Source organism: Trachemys scripta, chromosome 2, assembly GCF_013100865.1.
Source record: "Trachemys scripta elegans isolate TJP31775 chromosome 2, CAS_Tse_1.0, whole genome shotgun sequence".
Lineage (NCBI taxonomy): Eukaryota > Metazoa > Chordata > Testudines > Emydidae > Trachemys > Trachemys scripta.
The window spans coordinates 83,320,123-83,339,491 of NC_048299.1; the positions used below are offsets into that span (position 1 = coordinate 83,320,123).

The window sequence follows — 19,369 nt, forward strand, 5'->3', positions numbered from 1 at the left end:
TAGGGTGGAGTTGGGGCGGGGAAGGGGCGGAGTTGGGGCGGGGCTGGGGTGGGGAAATGGGTGGGGCCAGGACCCCGTGGAGGGTCCTCTTCTTTTATTTGTTAAGTATGGTAACCCTAATACTGTCCCTTACGGGGGAGCATCTCTAAATTATCATCTTCCACTAACATACCTCTACCACACTGCACAGCTGTGTCCTGTTGAATCTAAACTTTGCTAGCTGGCCTCAGAAAATGTTGTGGAATGATGGCTACTTCACCCACTATTTCAGCCAAAGAGTTTTTAATCAACCCAGGGATAGATTCAAGCTAAATGGGGGCTGGAGCAATGAATTAAGCAAGGACCCCAAATGGATTGCATTTTCCCCCAGCGAGTTCTTTGCATATTTCTTGAGCAGATGGGGAAGGAGAGACTGTCTATCGTCTTCTGCCCTAACACCAAATGTTTCCAGTTTAGGGCACTTCTTTGGAATGCAGGGCCTGGATATCACATTGATCAGTCACTGAATAAAGACCATGCAAGGGGGGCTAAATTCAACCCTGGCATAACGCCACAGAAGCTGGTTTAGTTAAAACAAGGCCAAATTTGGCCCAAGATCTATTTTCTTTAGCTATCCAAGAGCATCTTCCATTCTTATTGAGATAAGGAAAAAATGTGATTACACGAGGTCATGGAGCTAAACTTCCTGTATCAGTCCTCAAAATAAAGTTGAGCATTAATCTCTAAGGTGCCACAAGTACTCCTGTTCTTTTTGCGGATACAGACTAACACGGCTGCTACTCTGAAATCTATCAAAATAAAGTGTTTGACAACTAGAGCCACCATTCTTTTATATTGTTGTCAAATCTGCATGATGTTTAAGATTCATTACCATGCATTTGTTTACTGGGCAGAACAAATGGCTGCAGAGAGGTAAGTGGCATTTGTAGCTTGCGTTGCCCTCCAGGCAGATTTCAAGTCCATTTTGTTAGAAAGGAACAACAGGAAATACGCCTCCTCTGGAGCAGTGAAAGCAGCCGACTACATTTGAAGCTGAGTGACATGTTGTAGAGTCCCCGTGTGCATATGAGCACAGTAGATTCACACAGAACAGCAGTGTGTGCCCGGGTTTCTTCTGAAAAGGAGTTGTTGCATGTTTCATTATTTGACAGCGTAGTTATATTTGTGCTGGAGCTTGGCTCTTATTCACAGACTCGGTCCCAGTTCAAGATGGAAAACCTCCTAGCATCTCTCCTTCGTTCTAACTGATCAAGGTCCTGATTCTCCTGTACCAAATAACTCTCAGTGAATTCTCTCTCTGTCTCTCACGCACACTCACCCAAGGCATAATAATATATTTACCTCTGCCTAGCCATTTATAATCCAGCTATTCCCAAATACTAAATTGTATGTTTCTTTTTGACTTTCTTCAGGTTGGAAAACTCTTGCTCTTTCTCAGTGGCTCCCAAGCTGATAACAGTCTTAAAACAACAGCTACAAAAAGCCAAGCTATCCTGTTCTGGATAGTTCTGTTCATGAGTTTACTGACTGAGCAAACAATGGCGGGACGAGGTTGTTTGATGACATGTATTTTCATCCTCTAGGGTGCAGGTTATTTTCCTGCAGCACAGTGTTTGTCCGGATGTTACATATAGGAGAGACTGAGAGAGAGGCCAGGGACAGAGATCTAGGATTAATCAAATATCGCCTCTTCTCCCAAACTTGTTAAACAACTATGGTTATATGTTCTGTTCCCATCTAGTCTTCTAAATAAGGGTTTAAATAAATAGGGTTACCATACGTCCGGATTTTCCCAGACATGTCCGGCTTTTTGGGCCTCAAATCCTAAAAATTTGGGGTGGGGCTGGGGTGGGAAGGGGCAGAGTTGGGGCGGGGCCAGGTCCCCATGGAGTGTCCTCCTTTTTTAAAATTAAAATATGGTAACCCTAAAATAAATGCTGCAGCACCTCCAGTTGTAACACCTATGACCAGATTTTCAAAATGGCGCAAGCCCAGGCCCTTAAAGATCTTTAGGCTTCTAACTCTCATAGACTCAATGGGAGTTAAGCACCTAAATACATCTGAGGATCTGGTCTCAGCACCCAATCTGCTGAGCTCTTGTGAAGATCTGGCCATCTACTTGAGTGTTTAGACAGGAGCTGTGCTCTTTTCAATTCAGTTCTGTCTTCTGTCATGGGTGCTAAAAATTCCAGCTCTGGAGTACTTCTACCAAGCCATTATAAACTTTACCTGCTTCTTAAAAAATGTATTAACTACATTCTTCAGTCCCAAGCTTGTTGATGCAGTCGCTGGAGCTCGAGAAAAATGACTGAAAGACAGGAAACCATGCATAATCTCATTTTAAAAGAATTTATTAAAAGCTAGTTGGAACTTTGACATGGAATTTCATGTATTGTTTTCATCAGAAGAGTCACATGGAATATAATGGTCTATGATTGTTTCTTTGATTCCCCTCAGCAAAATGACATTGCAAGGGTGTTGTATTTCATACACTGAGAGACAGAGTGGCCTTCCTGTTAATAGATGTGAAATGACTATTCTCCCTCAGGATGTGTGTGCAAGAGAGAGCACGAGAGAGAGATACTATATGCAGGTATCTTTTCAACCACTTTCTGAACTGATAGATATGTTACAGGTAGTGAAGGCTGCCTAACACTTTCCATTATAAGACCCTGTTTCCAGTTGCTTATAACTTTTCCAAACTTAAATTGTTCACACTGACATTTCCCATGCCAGGTGTCTGCCTCAGGCTGAGTGTTTTGGGGAAGTTTCAGCTAAAAGGATCCTGCTGTTTCAAAGAATGGTATTAAGGGGAAAGCATGTAGTTTTGCCCATGTTAAAAAAAATACCACCATTTTAATGAGAAGATCTAATACCTCATACTTTGGAGCTTGAAATGTGGCATAGGGCTCCGTCTGGTGTCAGGGATGTGCTTTTTTCCATCTACATGAAAATTCACCCAAATCTGGCCAAGTTAAAAGTCTCTGAAAAAAATCTCAGTTTGCACATGCTTGGTTAGAGACTTGTTGGAATTTGGCAGCTAAATTCTCTGAAGATTTCATTTGCACTGAGCATCCTCCATCCGAGAGAAGCAGGAGCTAGGAGAAGGACTTTCTCTCCAGGTTCTGCCCCCAGCCTCTGTTGTGCCTGGAACAGGAACTGAGTGCAAGGAGACTCTCTGTCTTGTGATCCCCCTGCTGGCACCCAGACAGCAAGGAGAAGGAATCCACCTGAGTAGAATGCAGAGGGATCAGGAACAGGGGAAAGAGATGCAGGATGGAGGACAGGGTTAGGAACTCAAAGAGGGGAGTTACGAGCAAATGCTTGCAGTGGGGACTGGGTAGGAGCAAAGGGGGCAGAAGATGGGGAGATAGGAACAAGAATGGGTGGGAGGGAGAGGGGCGGCTAGGAGCTGAGGAAAGCAAGAGCTATGCAGCATTGCTCTGGGAATGAATCCAGGTTTTGTAGTGCTTGGAGACTTGTTGGTTGGACCCCTCTGAAAAATCAGGCCCTACTATTCTCAAATTAGGCCCCTGAAATTAGTTGACTTTTCTGACATGTTGACTATAATCTGCCTCAGTTCTCCATGTGTGACATAAGGATAATACCACTTTACTTCACAGGGGTGTTGTGAAATTCACTAAAGTTTGTAAAGCACTAAGATAACATGATGAGTGCACCACAGGAAAGCCCTGGAAGAAATTAATAATTCTATCTGAAGAGTAAGTTTTTGAAAATGTGCAATAAATAATGTGTGGGACCACATATTGAGTGATGAAGATGAAAAGAAATATTGAAGAGCTATCTATTCAGTAAGCACTGTCCATCCTATACACTTAATGTGGAAAAAGTAATATGTGATCGTTTAATTAAAGACTGTATCATAATGCATATGTAATAGGAGGCTGAATTAAGGCTGCACAGACAACCTGAAATCTGGCATTTCCTAACTTTCACGTGCTTGACTTTCCAACTTTGATAACATTCTTTTAATGTAGCTTTTATAATGTAATAGTAAATAGGCCAACAAGATGGTTAATTGTATTATTGCTGTCTCTAGAAACCCAGATCAATATATCTGTGTTTGAAGTCGCCTGAAGTATTTGACGTCTAATTGCAAGGACAGTAGTTACTACATTGCTGATCATTCCTAAATGGAAGTTACTGTCACAATCCTGACTGGCAAGAACATTTTATTTAGCACTTTACAGTGATTACTTCCAGCTGTGCTTTAAGGCTGGTTTAGTGGAACATCTGCTGATGGGGATGAATAGTAGGCTGCAATCAGACTGTCAGCTATTTAGAGGTCAGGGACAGAAGGAAGTCAACAGAGAGATGGCCAGGCTCACATATAGGCCTTTTCCACTTTTGTTGGGAGCAGCATCTTCCAGGCCATGAGGTGGCCATTTCAGATATGAATTTAGAAGGATAATATTCACCTCTTCCATTGCTGTTCAGAAAGTTCATTCTAATGGGAACAAGCACAGAGGTGGAGTCTTTCATTTCAAACAGGTGCTCCAAACACATCCACGTGAGCAGGGGGAGGCAGGTGAAAATATCCCTCTAACCTTCAGTTAGTCCACAGAGTAAGGCAGAGATAAAACCCAGATTTGATTGCAATTCCTTTAACCTGTGTACCTATTGTGGGGTCAAATGGTGCCGTTCAGGGGACAATCCCTTTAGGGACAGGATGGCACAATCTGATTTCCCCTGGCAAGCTGAGTCAGCGTGGTAGAGAGGCACCCTGGCCCCACCTAGTTTGCACCCCCTTTGGGGTGAGTTGAATGCCTGGAGGTGCAAGGAGAGAGAGGAGACCCTGTGCTCCTGCCCGAGAGTAAGAGAGAACCTGACCCTAAGCGATGTGTTAGTCAGCTGCTAGAGTCTGCGGGCTGTTTATGCAGAACAGGAAGTTGGGGGGAGAGTTTAACTATACACTGGATGCCAGTGATTTCACTCAAGCTGCAGGGAAGTAGCTAAAGGCAGAAATTGGCACGCTGAGCATTCCTTGCAATCACTCTCGATGTGAACTAATCAGCTGACTAAAGCTCCGTGAGGTGTGTGTGTGTGCGTGTGTGTGTGCTTAAGCTTACCAAGGGCTGAGGGACTAGAGGAACCTTGCTCATTCTTCAAGGGATGGACTCATGAACCTGAGTAGTTTCTGACACATGAGCCATATGCACTAAGACACTGAGCCATGAGAATGGTTCTAAGGGTGTATATAGAATGAATGCAAGACATAAAACGACCCGCATGGGGGATAAGGAGAACTTCTCTCCTTCACGTACAGCATTGTACAATTGGACAGGAACATCATGGGGTGGGAGTGCAATTTATCTTTCTTTGAAGCACCAGGTTAGGCACTGCAGGAGGCAGAAGGCTGAACTAAAAGGACCAGTGATCTCATCTATAAAGAATGGGATGTAAGGTATCAAATACAAGCTTAAATCACACTGGTTATCATAAGCATTGCAAGATGTATGTAGGGGTATCATGCAAGAAGTTGCAAGTTCGCACTAAAAGTATGTTTAAATCACGTAATCAGGCAGCGTTGATCAAGTTTTTCCCAGACACAGGAATGTTGATCTAGCTATCTTCCTAAATCTCTAATGTAAAGTAAGCCGATAAGCCAACATAAAAGAAGCTCTAATTGCATATTAAGTCGACAGGAAAACAGGTTGAAATCAGCATAGGAGACCAAACGGCACAGGGGTTGTCTTATCTCTGGGATCAAAACAATGAGTTTTGTGGAAATATAAGGTAAAGCGAAAAGACATTTTGTTATCCACTTGTTGAGGAGACTCCTAGTAGGGCATGGGGGGATCATGAAAATCTGGATCCTAATTTGACTGAAAATCAGTAAACTCTACAGAATAACTTTAAGGCTTAGAGAACTGCTTTAGCCAAACAATTGTAGGTTGCTAAAGTTTTATGTTTCATCTGTTAGACACGTATCATACTCCTGTTTTATTTGTAACCAATTCTGTTTCCAGTGTCCTTACTCTGTGTCACTTGATTTTCTCTTTGTCAATACACTTCTCTTTGTTTTACCATAAGTAGATCTCAGTGCTGTAATATTAAACAAAGTGTGAATTCTTAGCTGAATCAAACAACTTGGTGTCTACACTTTCTCTTTGGAGATAGTACACTTGGCAATTTCTGTGAGTGTCCAGTGACAGTGGCTAGAAACTCCAGAGGAACACACTTCTAGCAGGCTCAGGAACTGGGGTGAACCAAGTGCTACCTGCAAGGCAAACTAAGGGCTGGCAGAGTCCAGAGAAGTTTGTCTGGGATATCTACCAGAGGGGTGACAGCTCCCTGTCACTCAGTTTAGAACCAGCAAATCTCTCACTCGCTGAGGCAAGGGGGGTTACACAGTGACTTCATGTTTTGGGCATCCCAAGAAAGCATCACAGGGGGTATTTTCTTTAAAAGGACGAGATGGAGTCTCTCCCTTTCTGTGTGTGTGAATTATGCTCACCAAATTTGTACTTGCAGTTTTCAACCTGCAAAATGAAATACAAATCAGAGTACTTGCCTCTCTACTTGGCTGATTTGCATCTGCAATTGAACTGCAATATGAAAATGTGCATGCCAGATTTGCTGGTGCAAATTGTGCCCAGGAAATCTGCAAAATATAATCTTGTCAGGATAAAAAGAAAATTATGCTCCAAAAGAGTTCTAAAGATAAAAAAAAAAAAAAAAGGGTAGTGTGGAATAGTGTAGCTGAAGTCAACGTATCTTAGGTCGACTTACCTCACATCCTCACGGCGCGGGGTCGACTGCTGCCGCTCCTCCGTCGACTCCACTTCCACCTCTCTCCACAGTGGAGTTCAGGAGTCGACGGCAGAGCGATTGGGGATCGATTTATCGCATCTACACTAGAAACGATAAATCAATCCCTGATAGATCAATCACTACCCGCCGGTCCGACAGGTAGTGTAGACGTAGCCTTAGTCAGTGAGGTGTGCGTGTCAAGATCTGTAGGAGGAAGCCACACTGTTGGAAGAACTAAGCAGTACAAATCCATATCAGGTGCAAGGAAGGAGGCCCTGAGGTAACGGTGAAGGAAATACTGAGTGGGGGCTGCTGTGGGGAAGTGGCCCAGGGAATTGTACACGTCCTATTTCCAAAAAGTCAGCTACCATAACTGCTGCTATTAGGGTCCCTGGGCTGGAGCCCGGAGTAGAGGGTGGGCTCGGGCTCCCCCCCTTCCCTGATTAATCACTAAGATTGGGAGACAACAGAGACTGTGCGAGGGAGGGTTGCTTCTCCTCACCTCCCTCGGTGGCTTATGATGAAAATGGCTCAGTAGGCTCTGACCCTTGTCTCTAGAGAGAGAAGGGCTACGTGGAGGGTCACAGTGAGCCTCTCAGGCTAGCGAAATCCACCAGAAAGCGTGGGACCCACTGAGACAAGAACAAAGCTTTGTCACACAATGAAATGTCAATTAGACACAAAGTAAACTCTTCTTTCCTAAATCCGGCTATTGCACAAAGGAAGCCTGGTAGACACGTGCAAAATTGTTCCCAGATTGCTTAATTCACACAATAAATTGTGCAGTTAGAAAAGAAAGCAAAATAGAAATTGAAGTTTTTGGTGGCTAAAGGAAATTCCATTTTAATTTACGGATTCTCTTTATATGCCAATGTGCACCTGAAATAACTTTCCTCTCTTTCAAGCTGTTACCTACATACCTATTGGTGACAAATGACACTCACTAATAAAAATATAAAGTGCTTGCCCTTCTATAATTTGTTCTGTTGAGTTGTTTGCAGGCAATGCTCACAGATGCGTATTCCTGAAGAGAAAATGCTTCTGGTTTTGAAAAGAGTGTATGTAGATACAGTGCATGTATTTAGCACATCTTTTAGGTTTATAATTATATATAAAAGCAATAGATGTCTAAGATCACATATTTTATTACGAGGCTTTTATCATCAGAAAAACATTTAAAATACCAACATTCAAATAAACATTAATATTAAAATGACTGGACTAGCAAAGCAACCCATATGAAAAATAAAGGCAAGAGGGCTGATTCTCCTGTCACGCTGGTGAAAATCAGGCTCAAGTAAAGATATTCTGGTTTTATACAATGTAAGTGAAAGGAAAATCAGACCCAGTGTAGACACTGTATCAAATTTGCATGGTAGTTATTCCTTGCAAGTGCAATAGCTTGTCATTTTGAAATTTTTATTCCACCCAATAAATCTAATAGAATAGTGAGGACAAAGTCCTATTTTTGTATTGATTACGCCAGTCATTCACTTCTAGAAAAGGTGACTCAACATTCTGTTCTCAGTAAAACAAGCTGGAAGTCAAAATTGGTTTGTACATGTGTGATTGAAATTGGCCCAATGTGTAAATTTAAAAAAAATCCATAGTCACACAAACAGTACTCAAAAAACTACTACACAGGAAAAAGGATTTTTTCCTATACGATGTTAATAAAAATAACTATCTCAGGATTGGGCATTACCTAGCAGTTTATAACCACCTGGATTAACTGCAGCCCTCAGCTTCTCTGGTCAGTCTCCAAATACCAGAAAATGCTCTCCCTGTCAGACATTACATTGGACCTAATTCTATCCTGACCCACGCCCTGTGCAGTCCTATTCACTTCAGCCTTATTCAACTCCAGTGGAGATACAGTATGTGATCCAGGGAAGAATTTGATCCATAACATTAAGACGTGATCATTATTGAAATGGCTGGCCCATCTGATCACTTGTACGCTCCATAAAATTCCCAGTGCTGCCTGTGGTTATATCTGGTACCCACCATCACCATCATACCAGTCAGGTTCCCTTCGTTTGACCCTTTGACCGCACTCCTGTTCCTGTTATTTTATTAGTTGTCCCCCAGAATCATTTGGTTTCCAGGCCCAGTGGATCCTCCCCTTAGGCTGGGGCAAAGTCCTTTAGCAGTGGGCTCTGCCTGCCCACTTCCTGGATCCCAATAAGATCACCATCTTGACATCTGACACTTCAGAAAGGACTGACACTGAAAGTAACATCTGGGAGAGGCTAATACTTTGTCATTTTCTTAATGACATCCTTTCCAGCCGTACTTCCTTCAGCAGCAGTACCTCATTAGGTTAAGTTGTCTAGCCAATGGAAATCATGATCACTCAGGTTTTATTACAGCAGCTTGTACGCCAGGTTAGCTAACCAAATAACCAATCTCCACATGCGTACTTTCAAATGCAGAAACGTTTGAGAAATGCAGTAACCTTCACCCACCGAATAACTGTACTAAGCTCGGCAGATAATAATGACAAATCATAACATTTTGAAAGGCTTTGTGATCGTGGATTTTAATCTTTACCAGCCTGATCAGACTGTCCTATAGCTCATCTCACTACTCTTATAAGTGCGAGGTTGAAGACCTAACTGCAGTTTATGGAAAAGTTGCCTATCTAAGATGCCTATGACAAATTTCTCTTCAAGATGTTCAGTCCTCTTTACTCTTTTCAAAGCACAGGGACCTCTAGCTCATAGAAACGCCTTCTAAATCATTCTGTTGTTTCTGGATCTATGCTTCCCTGGCAGAAATGTGCCCTCTTGTGAATGTATGTTCCATTTAGGGAGTGGGCATTTCAAATGCGCCTAAGGGAGTTAGGTAACCAACTTCCATTGACTTGTAAGTTAGCAACTCAGTTCCCTTATGTCTTTTTGAAAATTCAATCCAAATAGTGATTGGTTTTCTCTGTTAACGGCTTTATGCGGTTCTTCCCCTCCATTAGGCTCTAATATCTCCCGCACTATGTGAAGATCTCAGAGCTTTTCTGTTGTGCTCGGGCTGCAAATGAATCCAACTCTTGCACACAACAGTCTATTTATCGGAGTAGATAACAATGAACAGGAGTTCAATGTATTCATTCCATTAAAAAAAAAATTATCTGTATGGGCCCAGAAAAACAAAGTTTCAGCCCAGAGCAAATTTTTGCAGCTCTTCTATACTATCCTAAAAATTAAACTGTTGATTCACATTAAATTCTTAAGTACAGTTTCTGGATGTGGGTGGATACATAAAGAAGAGGATGTTTCCTGCCCTGCAGTCAGTGGGCTCAATTGCGTCATAAGGCGCTGCTCCATGTTGCAGGCCGTGCAGAGCTGAACCCAGCATTGTGCCAGGAAGGCAAAATTTCCCTCCTGGAGTTCCCCTTTATGCAAGCGAAGTGTGCCTGCTGCTCTGCTCCTTCAGGGGTGCTGCATACTCCCCACAGTATGTCCAACAAGCACTGTTGCCCCAGTGCACAGGAGGGCCGGGGCCATGGCCTCATCACTCCCCATCCCCTTGGGGAGTCTTGCACCTCAGAAAACACATGGAGAGAAAAATCTCTGCATGCATCAGGAGACTAGTGACAACAAATGTACCCAGCAACTGCACAAAGACACGGGGAGGTAGCTTCTTGCTTCTGCCTGCAGAGGCAGGTGGGGGCCTGTTGGGGGCCCTGGAATCTGACCAGGACAGGCCATAGGATCCATCTTTTTGTAGATCCTCAAACAACCACCCATCACTTCTTTGGAGGCACATTTGGGACACAAAGCCTAACTTCAGCCACTAGACTAAAGCAGCCTCTGTGGAGCAGCTCCCATAGCCTGTGGCTTAGAGTCCCTCACTGGTCTGGGCACTAGGTTCCTGGATTTGGCCAGTGTGATAGCATTTATGGGGTTATGAGGTCATGGACAGGAATCATGGTAAACCAAAGAATAATCCAATTTATAACCGAGGTCAGTATTATCCTGGGAAACAGGAAGAAGCCTGAGAGAGACTGTCCTAAACAGGAGAAACCCAGAAAAGCCAAAGGGAGTTTGTACACAAATAAGAATGGGGAAAAGGTTATTACCAATACCTACAAAACTGAAACTGACCTTCTCTGTGATGCATTTAGGTCACTTGTTAAATGCATGGAAAGTATTGATTTTGTTTAACTAAATTATCTCTGTGCATTTGACAGGGACAAATGCTAAACACGGACTGCGTTGTAAGGCTTGTAAGATGAGCATCCACCACAAGTGCATAGACGGTATTGGACAACAGCGTTGCATGGGCAAACTGGTAAGCAAGCTGCTCGGTACAAATTGAACACAATGCTACACAGCCCGCATTTGCTCCATTAGCTCTCTAAACTCTGCCCTGTTAGGGGTTACCTCCGGAATGTAGCCGATTGGTGTGTTAGCTAATCTGGAATCAAGTTCCTTTCATTTAGACTGTGGCAATTATGACTCGAGAGCTGAGGAAACACATACAGTTTCTGTACTGTTGTAGGGATGTGGGTATATGGTTACACATGGATCAAATTAATCTAAATATTAGTTATTTTTTAATTGAATATGCTATATAGTACGGCTCTCTGCATAGAATTAATAAAACTGTTAAAATTAGGGCTGGTTTAAGCAGTTGAAAATCTGTTGATAAATATCCTGTGAATTTCATTTGACTGGTTTCTGCCCTCATAATTTTGTGAAAACTATAATTTAGCTGCAAAAACCCCCCCAAAACCCCAACACTTTACAAGGATAATAAATATCATGCTTCAGAGCTTAAGCTAAACACTGACTATTAGAGATCAGGATAAGACCTACTAACAGGGGTGGATTACCCCACATATGCTTTTGGAGGGATCTTGCCCCTTCCTCTGAAGCATCTTCAACTAGCCACTGTTGGAGACAGGGAATACTGGACTAGACGGACCCTGGGTCTGATCCAGTCTGGCAGTAATAATGTTCTTATGTTCCTGTGTTTCATGCTTTCTTAGTGAAAACAAGAAGGCCCATTATAATTCAGCCAATTATGAATTTGCAACTCAATGGACAAATGTTCACATTTCAGACATTTTGAGTTTCGTTGCAAATATTTCACACACATTAGTTTTGAAGGATAAAGAGGGAAATCAAAGCTTTACACCAGACACAAGTTAGGAACAAATAGGTTGAAGCCCAGCCCTTCTGAAGTCAATCTAAGTTTCGTCATTGATTTGAAAGGGGCTAGGAAATCTACCCATAGTCCTGCAGGGCCTGCTCTCTCCATGTGTTTGTACAGTAGTTCCTGTTAGTATGAATGGAAGTTACACATGAGGTAAAAAAGAATGTGTTTTAACCAGAATTGTAATTGCAGCCTGGGTCTTTCTGGTGCAGAAAGCTGAGCTCTTAAGAATAGATGGGTATTAAAGAATTTAATTGCTGGTCTGGTGTAAGCTGAATATTTAGTTCATATTAATTGTTTCAGACTTCAGGAGAGGGGACTGTGTCATTATACACATTGCCAGTTAAAGCTGGGTTGGTGGTGGTTTAGTTTTTATACAGGAGCAAAAGAAAAAAGGCCACATTCAGAACTGTCAGAAGCAGGCACAATTCCATTTAAGTCAGGAGTTTTACAGGCCTACGGGCACTCAGAATTTGGCCTGTAGTTGGGAAAGTAAGGCTGTAAATCACTAGCATCTGTTCCCCACAGGCATCACAAGTGTCAACCCCATCATTCCTTCTCCGTTTGTGTCTTTATATGGAAGCACAATAGGAGCAGGTTGTACTCCCTGCAACTTTACCCATCTGGATATTGTAGCTATACACATCCTCCCTAAACATTTCTTTACTGGCAATTTGGAAAATGCCACCGTTAAATGAAGTCACCCAGTCATGAGGCTTCCACACTTCTTGTTGTGATGCGAGCCTGTATGTACAATAGGTTACAGCAGCCTAATGCAGGTAGCACTGATTAGCTATGAGCTATAACTAATCAAAACTATGTGTACATGGTAACAACCATATTCGGGGTGAAAGTAACATTCAACTCTTACCGGTACGGCGGCTGGCTCTGGCCCCCAGAAGGAGCGGGGCCTCGGGCAGAATGGGCGGGGCTTACTTTCAGCCCAGCCATATTGCAGGCTAGTGAATTCCTGAGCCTTTGGCCTTAGGCTGAGAATGTCTTATCTCAAGATATGGTAAATACTGAGTTAACAACGTACTTCATTCGTTATGAACTGCGCTAAACAAGCGGCATGGCTCTGGCTGTTATACCATATCTCCCTAGAAAGAACATCTGAGGGCTATGTGATTATTTTGTTTGAAATCTTTTGTACATAGGCCCAAATCCTGCTCCTTCGACCTGTAAGGGCATAGGACCTACAGGGAGTGGTCACGCATGGGCAGACTATTCCCTTTGTGCACTGCAGACTGTGCTCTAATAGGCTCTGTGCATGGCAGCACAGAGATTTGATGTTAGGGCAGGGCCGGATGGGGGCATTGCTAATAGATCCATCATTATATACATTCACTGGCCAAATACTCTTGCATAGGAGACAAGTATCAGAGGGGTAGCTGTGTTAGTCTGTATCCACAAAAACAACAAGGAGTCCGGTGGCACCTTAAAGACTAACAGATTTATTTGGACATAAGCTTTCGTGGGTAAAAAACCCACTTTTTCAGATTAATGGATTGAAAATTACAGATGCAGGCATAAATATACTGACACATGAAGAGAAGGGAGTTACCTTACAAGTGGAGAACCAGTGTTGACAGGGCCAATTCAGTCAGGGTGGATGTGGTCCACTCCCAATAATTGATGAGGAGGTGTCAATACCAAGAGAGAGGAAATTGCTTTTGTAGTGAGCCAGCCACTCCCAGTCCCTATTCAAGCCCAAATTAATGGTGTTAAGTTTGCAAATGAATTGTAGCTCAGTAGTTTCTCTTTGAAGTCTGTTTTTGAAGGGTTTTTTTGTTGAAGAATGGCTACTTTTAAATCTGTAATAGAATGTCCAGGGAGATTGAAGTGTTCTCCTACCGGCTTTTGTATGTTACCATTCCTGATGTCTGATTTGTGTCCATTTATGCTTTTACGTAGAGACTATCCGGTTTGGCCTATGTACCTGGCAGAGGGGCATTGCTGGCACATGGTGGCATATATCACATTAGTAGATGTGCAGGGGAATGAGTCCCTGATGGTGAGGCTCATGTGGTTGGGGGCTCATTCACCACACATCTATTAATGTGATATATGCCATCATGTGCCAGCAATGCCCCTCTGCCATGTACATTGGCCAAACTGGATAGTCTCTACGTAAAAGCATAAATGGACACAAATCAGACATCAGGAATGGTAACATACAAAAGCCGGTAGGAGAACACTTCAATCTCCCTGGACATTCTTAACAGATTTAAAAATAACCATTCTTCAACAACAAAAACTTCAAAAACAGACTTCAAAGAGAAACTGCTGAGCTACAATTCATTTGCAAACTTAACACCATTAATTTGGACTTGAACAGAGACTGGGAGTGGCTGGCTCACTTCAAAAGCAATTTTCCCTCTCTTGGTATTGACACCTCCTCATCAATTATTGGGAGTGGACTACATCCACCCTGATTGAATTGGCCTTCAACACTGGTTCTCCACTTGTAAGGTAACTCCTTTCTCTTCATGTGTCAGTATATTTATGCCTGTATCTGTAATTTTCACTCTGTGCCTCTGAGGAAGTGGGTTTTTACCCACGAAAGCTTAAGCCCAAATAAATCTGTTAGTCTTTAAGGTGCCACCGGATTCCTCACTGCATAGGACGGGAAAGATTGAGCCACCCTGAAGGCTACTGCAACCAATGGACTGTAGTACAGGCTATGGAGCAGTGTTGCATCCTGTAGGGATGATTCCTGGAGAAAACTGCTGAGCAAAGCCCATTTATTCTGGCTTTGTATAAGGAAAGATGATTCACCCTTAAAGCCATATTTATGGGTATGTGTCTCTACCTCCTAAGGCTCCAAAGTGGGTCACCCCAATATGGAATAAAGACCCAAACTGAGAGCCACAAGAAAATCAGCAATTCCCGAAACTTTAAATAGTGTGGCAATAGCTTCCTTAGCATCGAATATTGCAAAACCTCTATTTTATGATCCAGCATTTCTGCTATAATTAATTTAAACTTATTAACACTAAATTTGTGTAAGGTTGAAGGTAAAATAGAGTTTGAAAATGAAGGCTATCATTCCAGATAATATTAAGAAACAGAAATTAGATGTTTCCAGCAGGCAAAAAAATAAACCCCTATTCTCAGCACCCTGCAGGGAAGGAGGTAAATTGCTGGTCTCTAACAGAGAGTATGTTCCTGCTCTCGAGACTTTATCTAGTGGGAAATCAGGCTAGCAGAACAGCTGAGATTATTTCTGATGCTCCATGACGCTACATCAGTCATGTCACGCTTCAACACGCCACATGTTTCCTCTCTCCAGCCAAAGGGGTTTCGGCGTTACTACAGTTCCCCACTACTCATTCATGAACAGTTTGGCTGCATCAAAGAAGTGATGCCTATTGGTGAGTTTTAATCTTTCAATCTCTCTTGGGCTGCACTATGCTTTCAGAAGTGGTGTTTGTTCTCAGCAGCCCTTCAACTCCTTTGCCAGTGAGGGGCCAGGTGTTCTTCCACCATCTCAGAGAAGTAGTCCTTCAAAACTGTAACCGAAAGAAATGTGTTTATTTTTATTTTCAATATTACATGATTCAAAGGCACAAATAAGATGCTCACTGTGATCAAATCAATGCCTGTGCTCAAAGTAGGAGGAGCCTGTGCATTGCTGCTAGCCAAGCCTGATTTGGGAAGATGCACCACAAGAGTTGTATGTTAAAATAACAGTGAACTATGCTCAACACTGATCAGGATCTTGAATGAATTATGCTTCCATTCTCTCTGGTTCACCTTCCTTTCTGTTCTCTTTTTATTGTTACTGATTTAGTTATTATTTCTTCAGATACTTGGGCCAGATTTTGCTCTCTGTTACACCCTATTCTGAAAATGAAAATTTTGAACCAAAAAATATTCAATTTTGAAAAACTTCCTCTGGGTGATTAAGTTGACCATTCAAAACTGGCAATGCAAAAACTGAAAACCAAGAAAATAACTAACATGAAAAAATATGTCTGAGAACAGCCAATGGGCTAATATTTTTGCCTGTAGCTTCCATCAAATATTTTTTTTTAATTAAATGGCTGGGTGTAAATTTCCATTTAAAAAAAAAAGACCCTTTTAATATGAGAATTGTTTCTGTTCAAAATATTCTGAGCAGCTCGTCTGTAAAAACAAGGTTTGTCTTGCTCTCTGTGACATTAACGATCCCAGTATCTTTCATCACCCCGCTATGTAGGTTAGCTGGTTACCACCCTTCACCCCGGAGGAAGCTGCATTTCTGTTGTGCTATGTGTTATATAGAACCTGAATCTAGTCTCAATCACACTGCTGTAAATTTATAGTCTTTGACTGACTTACCTTGATTTACACCAGTGTAAGTGAGAGCGTACATTCAGAGATTCCAAAGCCAGAAGGAACAACTGTGATCAACGAGACTGACCTTCTGTATAACACAAGCTGCAGAACTTGCCCCATATAATTCCTCTTTGAACTAAACCATACATTTTAGAAAAACATCCAGTCTCGATTTTAAAATTTCTAATGATAGAAGATCAGGTCCACAGTTCTTGAATGCGCTTTGGGATGAAGAGTGCTAGTCAAATGTAAGGCCCTGATCCTACATTGAGAACTGTGTGGACAGACCTTATTGACTTAACTGGGGCTCAGCTTGGGGACAAGGGTCCTCTCCTGTGGTTCTCAATGTAGGATTGGAGTCCCATATTCATTAGCTTGCATCATTTTTCTCTTTACTCGACTGAAACTTTTGCTGTTTTGAGATACAGGAGAAGTGCTCAGTTCTTATAAACGATAGCTATGTAGGGCTGACGGGACCTCAAGAGGTCATATAGTTCATTCCCCTGCTCTGAAGTGGGACCAAGCATACCTAGACCATCCGTGATAGGTGCTTGTCCAACCTATTCGCAAAAACCTCCAATGGTAGGGATTCCACAACCTCCCATGGTAACCTGTTTCAATGCTTACAGTTAGATAGTTTTTCCAATATCTAACCTACACCTCCCTAGTTGCAGATTAATCCCATTATTTCTTGTCCTACCTTCAGTGGACATGGAGAACAATTGATCACAAACCTCTTAATAACAACCCTTAACATATTTGAAGACTGTTATCAGCCCCCACCCCCTCTGTTTTATTTTCTCAAAACTAAACATGCCCAATTTTTTAACCTTTCTTCATAGGTCAGGTTTTCTAAACGTTTTATCATTTTTGTTGCTCTCCTCTGAATTCTCTCCAAGTTTTCCACATCTTTCTTAAAGTTTTGTGCCCAGAATTGGACACAGTACTCCAGCTGAGAACTCACCAGTGCTCAGTAGAGTCTCCTACATACAACACTCCTCTTAATACAGCCAAGAATGATATTTGCCTTTTTCTCGTGCATCACGTTGTTGGCTCATATTCCATTTGTGATCCACTATACCCCCGAGATCCTTTATCCCAGTTATTTCCAATTTTGTAGTTGTGCATTTGCTTTTTCCTTCCTAAGTGTAGTACTTGGCATTTGTATTTATTGAATTTCATCTTGTTGATTTCAGATCAGTTCTCCAATTTATCAAGGTCCTTTTGATTTATCATTCTGTCCTCCAAAGTACTTGCAATCCCTCCCAGCTTGATGTCATCTGCAAATTTTATAAGCATAGTTGCCACCCCATTGCCCATTAATGAAAATACTAAATAATACCAGACCCAGGACTGACCTCTATGAGATCCCACTAGATACACCCTCTTAGTTTGACAGCGAACCTCTGATAATGACTCCTTCAGCATGGTATTTCAACAAGTTGTGCACCCACCTTATAGTAAATTCATCTAGACTGCATTTCCCCAGTTTGCTTATGAGAATGTCATATGGCACTGGCCTTACTAAAATTAAGTTATATCATGTATACTGCTTTCCCCTTATCCACTAGGCCAGTAACCCTGTCCGGGAAGGAAATTTGGTTGATTTTGCATGATTTATTCCTGACAAATTCATGTTAGCTATTACTTATCATCCTATTATCCTCTAGGTACTTACCAACTGATTATTTAATCATTGTTCTAGTACCTTTCCAAGTATTGAAGTTAGGCTGACTGGTCTATAATTCACCAGCTCCTCTTCATTCCCCATTTAAAGTAATTAGCATGTTTTCCCTTCTCCAGTCATCTGGAACCAGTTCATTCTCCATGAGTTTGTGAAGATAATTGGTAATGGTTCCGAGATTGCTTCAGCTAGGTCCTTAAATACCACAAAGACACAAAGTAGAGCTCAGCTCTTATGAGAAGATCCAGTTCCCTTCGTGAACTGCTAATGACTTTTGTCCCTTTACATATATTTTAAATATCTTCCATTCAAAACAAAGGCCACAATTTGCTGGATGTTGAGATAAGGCCCATCTCTCTCTTGCAAAGGAAGTAAGAGCCAGTCATAGAGTGTGTGGGTTGGAGGGATCAAGATAGCAGAGAAAAGGAGTCTATGAGCAAGATCGATGGCCTAAGGGTATGTCTTATATATATGCACAGCAATAGATGATGCAATTGCAGCACACATCGGCATACTCAAGCAGGCTTGCTAAAAATAGCAGGGAAGTTGCATCGGTACAGGCAGTGGCACATATGGTGACCAGATATCCTGATTTTATAGGGCCAGTCCCGATTTTGGCGTCTTTTTCTTATATATGCTCCTATTACCTCCCACCCCGTCCCAATTTTTCACATTTGCTGTCCGGTCTACCTAGTGACACAGGCTAGCTACCCAAATACAGTCTCATCTGGGACCCCAGGTACGAATTCGAGCAGCTAGCCCATGCCACCATGCCTACACTGTTACTTATAGCAAGCTGGCTCAATCAAAGCTAATATGGATATGCCTACATGTGCCATCCCAATTGCAGCATAGACTTATCCTAAGTGGGAAAAGGGAGAGGCTGTGGGACAGTGGGAATGGGTGTAGATCATGTAGTTTCTCACAGATGAGGTGATTTTAGTTGCAATGGGAGACAATTCGGGGGGGGGGAGGTCAGTCAATAGGAAGGGGAGCAAAGAATGAGTGGAATGACGGGATGGGCAGTTAAGTCTCTAAGTGAAGGAGACATAATGGTGGGTACTTCCTTTCACGTGTTTATCTCTGTTTTGCCTCTTCTGTTGCAGCCTGTGGCAACAAAGTCGACCCTGTGTATGAAACCCTCCGCTTTGGAACCTCCTTAGCGCAGAAGACCAAGAGGGGCAGCTCTGGGAGTGGATCTGATTCACCCAAACGGAACTCTGTAATTCTCGTGTTTTATCTTCCCTTTTCCTTTTGCAGGATCACAGCACATCCATGCACAATAATTGTCAGTTTCCATCAGAAAGCCCACATTTCAGGCTATTAAAAAAATACATTCCAGACTAGAACAGGGCTTATAAACTCTTTTTTGTAAACTCCGTTTTTAAAAATCTTGTAAATAACCTTAAAAAGAAGGAAAAATAGATGTTGAAC

General features: G+C 42.3%; 1 protein-coding gene across 1 annotated transcript in view; it reads left to right on the forward strand.

Moving 5' to 3' along the window:
* Positions 1–19,369, forward strand: part of STAC (SH3 and cysteine rich domain) — a 107,972-nt gene that overhangs the window by 58,096 nt on the left and 30,507 nt on the right. Inside the window, exons 3-5 of the mRNA XM_034761080.1 lie at positions 10,964–11,064; positions 15,224–15,305; positions 19,042–19,157. Coding sequence (XP_034616971.1) covers positions 10,964–11,064; positions 15,224–15,305; positions 19,042–19,157 — 299 coding nt within the window. The remainder of the gene's footprint in view (positions 1–10,963; positions 11,065–15,223; positions 15,306–19,041; positions 19,158–19,369) is intronic.